Here is a 13,441-nt window from a genome sequence, read left to right as displayed (position 1 = left end):
AGCAAATAATCAACTTTCTGTCAATGCAAAGGCTTTACAAACATCTAAGCCAACCAATATGAGAGGTTACAAAGGAAAAAGCCTCAGAGCCCCTCCCACAAACACCGTAATGAGTGAAACATAAGTGGGAAAATATTTCAGGGGTAAAGCCTTTGCATTGACAGAAAGTTGATTATTTGCTTCCACTTTATTCTCTGTTTTCTTTGGAGTGTGTTTTTTTGAGTAGAAGGGGTAGTTTGTGTATTATATGATCCTTCCACACTTGTGTTTGGAGATCTAACTTTGTTTATGAGCCATCTTACATACAGTATTATTCCAGCAGCCTGGGAGCATCAGACCTCAAATCCAACTTGAGTTGCAACTGTGCATGAGAAGGTGTAGGTGATCAGGTATGGTCAGGGGAGGAGGTTATTGAGTACCAGCTCTTATGAGGAGTAAAGTCATAAGTCTCTTTATCTCTTTATCATATCATCTATAGGACACTCATCCCTTACCACAACTAATGACAATTACAATCTGGCCAACTCTGGTCAATCTGGTCTTAATTAGCAAAGGATTATCTACTGTCCATGTTCACAACTATTCCAGCAAGCCTTTGTGTGCCCAGTTTATCCAATAAGAGAACAGTTCTATATGTGATACGATGAACTCTGTATCATGCACTCGTGCCCAAGGCAAGAGGAGAGACTCTCAGCAAGTACATAAAGAGAAAGAGAGAGATGGAAAAACACAAAGCGGAGATGGCTGAACAAACAGAGATGTGGACCACAGACCAAAATGAAAAGTATTTAACTCATTTTGTGCTGACTCGACACGACTGTGTTTTGACTCAGTGCCTGCTGACCACATCCCTATTTGTTTAGCCATCTCTGCTTTGTGTTTTCTTACACTAGTGAATGGCCCACACTGAAGAACCAATTGAATACCAAACACTCTGAAAAAGGTTTGCAATCATGCTGTGGGTCCCTTAATGGTTTGTTATATACAAATGGCCTACATTGAGTTGTAAATTCTTGAGTCAATGTATTAAGACGTTCTTGGCACATACCCAGTCTGGATTTATATGCACTGCCTCCATTGTATGTAGATCTATCTCATACATATTTATTCTGGATATCATTAAAAATATACTGGGTAGGTGTGTCTCAAGGAATGGATTGAAATCCTCTACTATATGGTTAACACAAGTCACTTGCTGATTTTAACACCACATTATGTCCAACTGTAAATCCTAAAGTAAAAATGTAATGATATACCAAACATGCTAATATAACTACAGTCACGTTAAAAGCAGAGTAGCCCTTACAGTGCAGACTGTACTTTTCATATGAAGTTTCCTAATCCTGAGCTGTCCAAGGTGAAATGGTCAGTTAAGCTCAGAGAAACCTCCCCTTCTCCAAATATGATTGGCCTTTGGTATAGTAGACCTCCCCCCCCCCCCCCCCCCCGCACCTTTTTATCCTCTCCTTCTCCTCTAATAACTGGAGGATATGACATTTCAGTGCTCTCCATAAAAGTATTTATTCTGCTATTTTGGCCTCTGCAAACTGTCTGCCTTATTGTTTCCTTGAATTAATTATTGCCTCAGTCCTCCCCTACCCAGAAGCAGCACGAACCTTTACAGACTGTATGTTACTCTAATGGGCCTTCCAGAATCTTCACTGGCAGGAGGGAACCAGTTTTTCTCCTGCAATTAGGGTGCCAAATTCAAAATGGTACACACATACTTTAGAATATAAGCCAAGGTAGACATGACTAAATCTTTGAAAATGTTTCCCCAAATGCACTATGATGTTTATAAATCCATAAAACATTTGATGAAATGTGGTATATGTTTTCTGAAATATTTATAAAAGAAACCTGTGCATGCATTACCTTCATTCCTACAGATCCTGGACTTCCTTGGTTTCCTGGCTCACCTTTTCTGCCCTGTGAATAAGACAATTAAATTGTTTTTGTTCTTATGAGTATCAAGTATAAAATATTTGAAAATGTAAATACTTTGATTTGTCAGACAGTATCAATCATGTTTAAAAAAAACCTCTTTTTTGTTCAAATGAAAACAAGATGAGGCAATCAATCAATGGCAAGTGCTTTTTTGAAATGCCTGATAATATTACTAATGTTAAGAAAATAAGAGCATAAGAATGCCATACTGGGACAGACCGAAGGTCCATCAAGCCCAGTAATCTGTTTCCAACAGTGGCCAACCCAGTTCTCAAGTAGGAAGAGGTTACATTTTAGGGTATGAGAAAGTGATTTAGCTACAGTAGGTGTCACGTTTGGAAAAATTCATTAGGGGGGTATTTTGAGAATTTGAAAAGACGTTTGGATCAGCATCATAATGAGGCTTGTAATGAACTAAGAAAGACTGCTAGAGCACCAGAGTGAGGTGTGGAATGCACTGATAAAATCTATTGGAACACCAGAATGAGGCTTGGAACACAGAAGTGAGGTTTGTCAGGCTATTGAAGCACCAGAATGAGGCTTACAACACACTGAGAAAGATTTCAACACACAACCTGAGGAAAAAAAACAGGAGGGAAGTTTGGCAGATAAAACCATCAGGTTGGGCACTTGAAAAAAAAATCCGCAGTTCACAAACACAAAGGAGCGAATATTAGACAGGTAATGAGATTGGGCACTTCACAAACACACAGAAGGGCAATTCAGTTCACAAACATACAGGAAGGAAGTTAGGCTGATAAACCATGATTTCAACACACAATCTGGGCACTTAAAGCATGAATCAAAGCCACAACCTGTGGAAAATTAGATTGTGATTTCACAAAGGCTGATAAAACCATGATTCCAGGACACAACCTGAGGAAAATTAAACAAGTCTGAACTTAGTTCTCATGTAGGGAATTAGATTAATACACAACCTGGGCACTTCGCAGACAAACAGCAGAGAAGTTAGACTGATAAAACCATGATTTCAACACACACCCTAAGGAAAATTAATCAGATAATAACACAGCACCATCTTTCAGCACATATGTGCCTACACCACAGTTCTACAGGAGCCACCAACTACATCCTTTTTTTCCGTTTAAAAACCCTTAAAAAAGCAACATGATTTTTGCTCTATCATACAAACTGTTGCCTACCATCCATGTAAATTTAATACAACACACACACTAACAGAGAGAAGCTGTCTGCCCCTTTTTTATACATAGGAACACCTTACACAGAAGCACTGTTTTTTTTTTTACCTTTATCATTTTTAACTCTTCACAGTTATATGTTCTCTGTGACTGCTTACCACCACTGCGCATGTCAACAACCTTAACAACTTTAGACTACAAAAACTGTTTGTACTAAGATGACATAAAACTTGCACTGTACTTCTGCTGTGTTTCACGTAAGAGAACATACACCTTCCAATATGCTTCTAGTGTGCCTGACAACATCTTCCAGCATGCCTATAGGGACAAATTGTATGAAAATACTTCCATCACAGTTTAGTTGGTACCCTACAGACCTACACATCATTCTTAAAACATTTAAAATCTCTACATCCTAGCTAAACCCATTACACACCTTTATATTATTCTGTGGAACATTTATTGCTTTTACCTACTTCTCTTCACAAACTGTACAACTTAACAAAAATGAATCACCTATCATACTCAACTATAAACAGATCTTTAGTTTTCACGCAGAAAACAATGAAAACTTAAATACTACAGTGCAATAGCAACAATATAAAACTAAAACAAGAACACCATTATCATCATTAACACTACTTGCCCAAGCGAAGCTCAGTCTTCCAGGTACTGTATGACTATCTCCCAGTTGGCGAAAAGTTATACATGTGTACTCACTGCAAAGAGCTCATAGCTCTTAAAGAACGAGTCTGTTCCCTTGAGGCTAGAGTAGCAGACTTGAAGGAGCTGAGAGAGAAAGAGAAGTACTTAGAGGAGACCTAAAGGGAAGATGCAGAGAAGTCTTATCTCCAGTCTTGCAGCCATTGTGTCTTGGAGAGCATCACCCTAGTGAAGTAGGAAATAATCTTGTAGACCAATGGATGCAATATCTGCTTACACTGACGATGTGTCTCCAGGGGCTTCTGCTCAGGAGGGAAGGACAGCTGTTGTAGTTGGTGATTCGGTCATTATGCATATAGATAGCTGGGTGACTGTTGGGCGTGTGGATTGTTTGGTCACTTGCCTGCTTGGTGCAAAAGTGGCAGATCTCACACATCACTTAGATAGGATTTTAGATAGTGCTGGGGTGGAGCCGACTGTCTTGGTACATATAGATATGCCACTGATATCTATCTATATAGATATCTATAGATAGATATCTATATGTACCAAGATACCAGTGGCATAGGAAAATGTGTGAGGGAGGTTCTGGAAGTAAAATTTAGGCTCTTCTGAACAGGGACTGTCTATTGAATGTTAAAATGTGCTGGGTACGTCTTTCAATGCTACAGAAATGATAAATAGTAGTATAGTAGGTAGAAAGCTGAAATCTAGATCTTCCAGGGTAGTATTTTCAGAAATGCTCCCAGTTCCATACCCAGGCCCCAAGAGGCAGGCAGAGCTCTGAAGTCTCAGTGAGTGGTTGAGACGATGGTGCAGGAATGAGGGTTTTAATTTGAACTGGGCAACCTTCTGGGAAAGGGGGAGCATATACCAAAAAGATGGAGCCAGGCTGCTGGTGCTAACGTTTATAAAAGTAGATCAAGTAACTTTTAAACTGAGATTGAGGGAAAGCCGACAGTCACCCAGGAGCAGATGGTTTGGTATGGAGTAACCTTGAAGGATACTACTGAAACAGGATATGCAGAGAGTCCCAATAGAGAGGTTCAATAATGGTGAAAGAAAGCCAGGAGTGTTATGTGTGATAACACAGGCCAAGAAAAAAAACCCATTACTTGGTGCCTTGGGGTTTTGACCTGTTCCTGGTGTTATTTGGGGCAGTGATTCAGAAAATTGCATTAGATAGATCGTATTAGCACTAGTTCCTTATATATGGCCTGGAACAAAAATTATATTTTATCAAAGGAGAGAAAAGAACTTGCTTCCATTCTTTACCAAAGACAACTTAGTAGTCTGCAATGACATCGGAAACTTTCTGAAGAAAATTGGTCTTGAAAAAGATAAATTATCAAGAAAAATCAATTGGTGATTTGTGTAGACTTGAAGATGGTTAATTTGCTTCTTGGTCAACAAAATGGCTACACAAAATATCCTTGTTTTTTATGCCTTTGGGATAGTAGAGCCAAACAAAACTACCACCACTACATATAAAACTAGGCCTGATGAAACAATTTGTAAAGGCTTTGAATAAAGACAGTGGGTGCATTGAATACATAGCGCTTATGTTGCTTGGACTTACCATGGAAAAAACTGAAGGCAGAATTTCAATGATCTACAGATCAGACAATTTATAAATGATCCACATTTCATAGCATCAATGAATGAAATTGAATCATGTGCCTGGTCTTCATTTGTTCTTGTTGTGAAAAACTTTCTTGGCAACAAGAATGCAGACAACTGCACACAATTAGTAGAGGATACAGTATGCTCTTTCATTTCAACAGGCTTGGCTGTAACATGAGTGTTAAAAGTTATCTGCACAGATACTTAGATCACTTTCCAGAGAACTTTGGTGACTTAAGCGAAGAGCAAAGTGAAAGATTTCACCAAGACATAAAAACAATGGAACCCAGATACCAAGGAAGATGGGATGCACACATGATGGTAGACTATTGTTGGAATCTTGTGCGGGATTGTCCTGGCAGATCCTACTCTTGGAAGTCTTACAAAAGGATCTTCTTGTGTGTCGAATGACTGGGAAATTTATATCATAAACTTGTGCTTTTGGTATGAAATAAGTAGATTTTCATGTATGTACACTTTTATTTTTAATGTTTCTTTCATGCTTAAAGATATTAATTTAAACACTACATTAAAATATCCAGATTTTTTAATGAGCGAGCAGAGTGAAGAGTGGTATATGGCACATGTTCTGTATCTCAAAAACTAAAGCTTATAGGAGAAAACTGGTGCCTTTTTGAAATCAGCAGGTCAAATATACCCGGAAACAGGTCTGACATTTGAGGCACCAAAATGAGTGTTGGCCAGTGTAATAGCTGAGAAGTAAAGCAAGAAAGTTGACTTGAGTTAGATTGCCATGACTTTCTTGGGTCCCCATTTGAAGAATCTAATCAATTTCTCGTTAATTATTATACCCAAGTATTGCCTCTAATACAGTGGTCTCAAAACTCAAACCCTTTGCAGGGCCACATTTTTGGATTTGTAGGTACTTGAAAGGCCTCAGAAAAAAAATAGGTTAATGTCTTATTAAAGAAATAACAATTTTGTATGAGTAAAAACTCTTTATAGTTTATAAATCTTTCCTTTGTGGCTAAGTCTAATAATAATATTGTAATTTATAGCTAGAGAGGACATATTATCAAGAAACTGATTTATTTTACTTTTATGATTGATAAGCATACTGAGAGGCCTCAAAAATAGTACCTGGCGAGCCGCATGTGGGCCCCCGGTGCCGCGAGTTTGAGACCACTACGCTAATACTATGTGCATAGGTATAGTGAGTTTAAGGTTAGAAAGCTTTTTTATTTTTTTCACTCTGCCCTAGCATTCCACCATAGCAGCTATCCAGATAGGGTACTTAGCCATACTAATTCTGTCACTGTATAAATCAGTATTTCTGAATATCTGGGCCATTGTCTTCATTCATTGCATGATAGGAATAGTTAAAGCAAGAATAACAACTGTTTATTTTTATTCAATAAAGGTGTTTTGTTGTAACCTTGAGTCCAGGTTCTCCGGCTCGACCAGTTAAACCTTCAGGGCCCCATTGTAACCCTTTATTAAAACAAAACCATATAGTTCTATAAGTCAGGAATTAATGTAGCATTTATTTATACATTTAAAGATCAATATAATCATTTACCACAATCTTATATGCAGAGACAATAATAATTCAAGGAATAGGAGTGTGAAAGTCTAAAAATAAATTTATATAGTAACAAATTACACTGTCAGGGATTCTGAAAGAAAAAACCAAACTAACTAAAATTGGTTTCTCTAACAAAGGAAGTTCAGACCTATATCCAGAAAGCATTTGATAATATGCACTTTAATTTACGCATGATCACAAAAGGGGCAAATTCTTTAAGAAGCGTCCAAAGGTTAGGCACCTATTTAAGCACCGTTCAGCGTGATTCAAGTAAAATTGGGTGCTGTTTAATGAATCACCGCATGAGCGGAGAACCTATTTTGGAGGCGCCCCAGAAATAGACCAGCTCTAGGCACAATTAAAGGTTAGGGCGCCTAGCTGAGCGCTTAAGCACACTTAAGAGCAGCGATGCTGCAACAAGGCGCCTAACATGTAGCCACGCCCATGCCTAACGTGCATAGTGCCTATTATTTTGGTAAGGTCGTTTAAATATTTAGAGGTACCTTTTTGCAGAATCGCTCCTTCTTGATAGGTGCCTAAGTTTCAATTATTGCTCATCGAAATGCTTAATTGAGCTTGTTACTCGATTTAGATAGGCACCTATCTAGATGGGCGCCTCCGAAATAGGTGCCTAACATTAGGGGCTGGTTACAGAATTTGGGCCATAATGCCAGCCAAAGCTGAGGTAAGTGCTTGCAACCTAAATGTCAGAGATATGTGTGCAATGTATTTGTTTATTTACATACTGTCTATCAGGCTGTCTAAGTGGTTTACATACAGGTACTTCGAGCATTTTCCCTGGTGGGGCTCATACATGTATCTAATGTACCTGGGCAATGGAGGATTGAGTGACTTACACAGGGTCACAAGGAGCAATGTGGGATTGAACCCACAACCTGAGGGAGCTGAGAGGCTGTAGCTCATAACCACTAGGGCCACTCCTTCTTATAATATTTTGTAAGTTACACGTGTAAAAGTGAGTCATGCCCATGATCTGCCCAGACCCACCTATGTGTAGGCCTACCTGTAAAATATTTGTATGTGGAATTTGGGCATTTATATACATATGTACACTCATGTATGCATGTATGTCATTTTCATGATTACAAAATCGGCGATATTTTGGTATATATATAGTAGTACAAACTTCAAATAGATATATAACTCAAAAATATCTATCAAAAAATCTTTTATTATAAGGAAGTGACCTTCTGAGGTGGAGCCTTAATGATTGAATAGCATATCGCTAAATCAAAAAGGAACTTGCCAACTTCTTCCTTAGGGCAAGAATAGTGTCATCAACCTTTTTAATAAAGCCACAGATATCATTTTTGAGACATTGCTTTAAGGAGACTCTCATTACTCAGCTAATAATGCGAAACATGAATTCATGTGGGTGCAGAATGTCTCCAAGGATGAAGATGTCTTCAGTTAATTAAACTGCAAAATGCTAAGATAAGTGGATTCAAAAATGTATTAGATTTATGAAATCTGAGAATTATTGAAAAAATTATTCAAAGGGTTGATGAAGCTACACTTGCCCTAAAGAAGTTGTTCTTACTACATTAATTAATTAAATGTTACTAAGTAGCTCTTCATGAGTCCTATAAGATTTTGTGCACTTTGATTCACATTTAACTTAGGCACACACAACATATCCCATGATGGTGTGCAGCTTTAAGTGAGCTTGTCTCGCTTTTAGAGCTTAAGGGAAGCATTGTAATGGTTTTTGCAAATTCCTTATGCTTATGCTTATTTCTTCACATTGAGGATACGTTTTCACTAATTATTGAGATACATATTTACCTATTTATAATTGTGGACTTTGTGGTGGGCTATTTAGTGCTTAATGTAGATCTCTGGATTGATCATTAGGGCATAGCTGCTATCTCACGTGACTAAAGAAGAAGTTGGCAAGTTCCTTTTTGATTTAGCGATATACTATTCAATCAGAAGGTCACTTCTTTATAATAACAGATTTTTGGATAAAATATTTTTGAGGTATACTGTATATCTATTTGAAGTTGTACTGTTTTCATGATTTGCAGAAGTCATTCAGAAAGTCAAAGTATGTAAGATATGATCATTCAAAAAGCCTCCAGTATATATAAAGGAGGAGTCTTTTATCCACAGACACTAATTAAAAGAGGTTCTTCTTATCAAATCATAAAGGTTTATTTTATTCACAAGGACATAAAATAAAAAGGACTCGATTCAGTCATGTTTCGCAAAGAAGCCTGCATCAGGAGTCTAAATATACCTTATTCTAAAATCCAGAACAAATATGAAACGCATGTGAAACAAAAAAGCAAAGGAATAGGGATCTGACATAATGTCTTCCAGGCAATATAAAGTTTAATCAAATCAAGACTCTTTTCTTATCCAAAGTTTTGGTGGACACTCACCTGCATCAAGCGTCACAAATTCTTGCATCATGTAAACATTAAGAGGCAAATTCTATAAACAGTGTCCCAATTGTAGGCAGTGGTAGGTGCCCTATCCTGTCTAATCAGCCAATTGGGATGCATGTTTTCTTAAAAAAAAAAAAAACAACCCTGAGGCAGTCTGCCTACACTGTAAGCATCTGTCATAGGTGCAGGGAGGTGCCTAGGGATGCTGGGCATGGGTGTGGTTTTACCCAGAAGTGGCCTTGGGTGAGCTTAAGCGGCCCTAGGCATCTCTCTAGGGCCATGATAGGCACCTGAAATGTAGGCCAGCAAAATGCTGGCCTACATTTCAAATAGACACAGCTGCTCAGCTGATCACGGTAAGAAAATCTTTCTGTAGCAATCAGCTGAGCAGCTGCAGCAGGGAACCCCCAAGCCCCACTGCAAGTCAGCCATCAGGAGGGTTACCCACTCCCTCCTGCTGCTACATCCAAACCCTCTGACACTGTCTGCGGCAAGAGGAATACCCAATTCCTCCTGCCATCACCTCCGAACCACCCTGACACTGTCTGCAGCAGAAGGGATGCCCAATTACTCTTGTCGCCATCCCTGAATCCCACTCAATACTGTCCACAGCAGGAGTGATGCCCAATTCCTCCTACTGCCAGACCCCCCAAACCCCCATCCAACACTGTCCGCGGCAGGAGGGATGCCCAATTCTTCTTGCCACCACCCCCAAACTCTCACCCGACACTGTCCATGGCAGGATAAATGCCCAATTCCTCCTGCCACCACCACCCCGAACCCTCCTTGAACCCCCCCTGGCAGGAGGGATGGCCCTCGTCCCTCTGCCAGCAGGGCTCCCTCCTGAACCCATGACCCCCCCATACATGAACCCCCCCCCTCCCCACTCTGCTGGCAACCCCCCCCCCCACATCCATCCTAGTTTTTGTAGTACGGCAGGCCATATGGATACCTACACCCTCTGGCCGCCTTCCCCTTCCCAGTGTAACCCCTAGGAGCGCCTTGGGCACCTGGGCCAACCAAAGTCTTAGGCCTCCTTCCCAGTGCATTCTGGAATGCACTGGGAGTGACCTAATATTCTGATTGACCATATACCAAAGGCCACGCCCCATGTCTGCCTGCCTGGATGTCTCACTGCCACCTAAAACTGAATATGGCTAAGATCGAGCTTCTTATCTTTCAACCTAAACCCACTCCCCCCCCCCCCCCATTCTCTATTTCTGTGGATAACACTCTCATTCTTCCTGTCTTGTCTGCTTGACTTCTCTCTCTCCTTCTCAGCTCAGATACAACAAACAGCTAAAGTCTGTCACTTCTTCCTATAATATTACCAAAATCTGACCTCTCCTCTACAAGCATACTACCAAAAAGGTTTATTCTTAGGGTTAGCTAACAATGTAATGTTAGAGGGAGATGTAAATCTAAGGTTGCTGTGCCGTATGCCTAAAACAGACTGCCTGAGTCATTACATCAAGCGTCATCTTTAGCAGTATTCAAATCCAAGCTAAAAACTCTCTTTTGAGGCTGCTTTTAACTCCTAATTCCCACTCACCATAAGATACCTCTGTCTGTCTTACCATTCTCTCTGTGAGAAACTCCCCAACCCCTATATGTCCTGTTTGTCTAAATTAGATTGTAATCTCTCCTGAGAAGGAACCATTATATGTTAAATGCACATGTACAGCGCTGCGTACGCCTTTCAGCGTTTTAGAAATTATAAATAGTAGTAGCAGTAATTGGAGTTGTATATGTGTGGTTCCAATGACCTTGTTTATAGAATTCCTAACAAAAAAAGAAAATGAAAAGAGAAAGCAGGAAATGGAGAAGTGCTATTGGAACCATCGAGGAGGGGCCACTGAAAAGTTCTCAGCCCAACCAAAATGAAAATGATGTGGAGCCATGAACCTTACAAGTTATTCCTGGCTTTTCAGCAAATTGTAGCTCTATCCTTCCCCCCGTTCTCTCCCCCCTTCTACACATAAGTTCATATAATCCTTTTTCTTCTTCTCTACCCACTATTTTAAGTTCTTGTAAACCGTGTTGAGCTCCATTCTCATGGAGATGATGCGGTATATAAACTTAAGGTTTAGATTAGATTAGATTAGATTCCATACTTTTCTTGGTACTTTTCGTTTCAATTATATGAAATGAAAAGTGTTGTGACATTTTAGGGGTTTTTCCCCCCCATTTCAAGTTGTAAAACAAGAAACTTAAGTTTTGCATTTCACTAGTTCATTATATAAGTTATTATATTATCACTTGAAACAAGTAATAATCTCTTTTAAATAGCTAAGCTATTTTACTTGGAATTCTTTTGCAGATGTGGATTACTTAAGTAATCTTTCAATGTATGTAATCCAAGTGAACATTTTGAAGCACATTATTTTTCTTGCAGTTTAATTTATTCTTTAATTTTGTTTGCAAAATATTGCTTCCAAGAATATTTGGAAAAATATTTTGGAAACAGCAAAATGCAGTTGCACGTCAAATTTTCCAAAAAGGAATTCCCATCTACGCTCCACATCTGGTGTTAATATACAGTTTGTAGTCAATGTTTTGTCTGCCATTGTGAGAGTCCAAGAAACAGAATGAAAGAATAGTAAAAATCATCAAAGTCTGAGAGGAGTGAGACCATATTAGATAATTTGCTTATTACCAAGAATGTTTTCACAAAAGGGGTTCATGTCTGTACCAAGAGATCCATTTGTACTCAAATAAGTTACATGGTACTTATTTCAAAGCATATAAACATCACAAAATACCCCTAAACCTCATCTATCTGCCAAAAATTTTCAAATCACAATTTTGGAAAGGAAAAAAAAATAAGTTCAACACTAACGTGGGAAGAAGGGTGGGACTAGGGAGGGCCCAAAAATAGGATGTCCAGCAGCTATAATTGAACAGAAAGAAATGTTGAAGTCTTAGATTTAGACCTGTTTCAATTATGGCCAGAGTAAAAAGTGCTCTGATTAAGCAGCTGACTATTTAAAGGATTATGGCATGGCCTCTCCATCATTATGTGGTTACTGTCTCCCTCCCTCTCCCTGAAACTAGAAAAGAATATCACGCTCTATGACAGGCATTCTGACCAAAGCAAGATGTTACTATGAGGAATAACCTAATGGTTAGTGTAATAGAATTTAAATCAAAAGACCCTGGTTCAAATCTCACTTTAACTGAAGTTTTTTTAAAAATAGTGAGCCTTTCAGAAACAGAAATATACCTACTATACCCTATATATATAAGCCACCTGCAAAGTATTTTTTTGTTTCTGGAGGGCTCATAATTACAAAACAAATGAGTTATCATGTGATTTGAACTAGAATCCATTGGTTTAAAGTCCATTGCACTAACCACTAGGTTGCTCCTCTGCTCTGCCTGGACATCTCAGTGACCATTTTCCTCAAAATGATGCTGGACAGATTTTTTTTGCCATTCACAAGTTGGATATTTTATTTTGGAAAATGGCCATTCATTTTGGATGTTCTCCACATAAAAATGTCCATCTCACAGCCATTTTCAAAGAGAAAATCTGGATGTTTTTCCTGTTTAAAACTGGTTAACATAGGAATTGCCACTGCTGGGTCAGACCAGTGGTCCATCGTACCCAGCAGTCCGCTCATGCGGCGTCCCTTTGGTCAAAGACCAGCGCCCTAACTGAGACTAGCCCTACCTGCGTACGTTCCGGTTCAGCAGGAACTTGTCTAACTTTGTCTTGAATCACTGGAGGGTGTTTTCCCCTATGACAGACTCCAGAAGAGCGTTCCAGTTTTCTACCACTCTCTGGGTGAAGAAGAACTTCCTTACATTCGTACGGAATCTATCCCCTTTCAATTTTAGAGAGTGCCCTCTCGTTCTCCCTACCTTGGAGAGGGTGAACAACCTGTCCTTATCTACTAAATCTATCCCCTTCAGTACCTTGAATGTTTCAATCATTTCCCCTCTCAATCTCCTCTGTTCAAGGAAGAAGAGGCCCAGTTTCTCTAATCTTTCACTGTATGACAACTCCTCCAGCCCCGTAACCATCTTAGTTGCTCTTCTCTGGACCCTTTCAAGTAGTACCGTGTCCTTCTTCATGTACGGCGACCAGT

At 39.3% G+C, this 13,441-nt stretch overlaps 1 protein-coding gene across 1 annotated transcript in view; it reads right to left on the bottom strand.

The window, feature by feature from the left end:
- Positions 1-13,441, bottom strand: part of LOC117357880 (collagen alpha-1(XXI) chain-like) — a 381,914-nt gene that overhangs the window by 94,292 nt on the left and 274,181 nt on the right. Inside the window, exons 23-24 of the mRNA XM_033939103.1 lie at positions 6,790-6,809; positions 1,876-1,929 (exon numbers count right to left, since the gene is read on the bottom strand). Coding sequence (XP_033794994.1) covers positions 1,876-1,929; positions 6,790-6,809 — 74 coding nt within the window. The remainder of the gene's footprint in view (positions 1-1,875; positions 1,930-6,789; positions 6,810-13,441) is intronic.

The sequence above is a fragment of the Geotrypetes seraphini genome, chromosome 3 (assembly GCF_902459505.1).
Source record: "Geotrypetes seraphini chromosome 3, aGeoSer1.1, whole genome shotgun sequence".
In the NCBI taxonomy this organism is placed as follows: Eukaryota; Metazoa; Chordata; class Amphibia; order Gymnophiona; family Dermophiidae; genus Geotrypetes; species Geotrypetes seraphini.
This window is presented reverse-complemented; position numbering and strand designations above follow the sequence as displayed.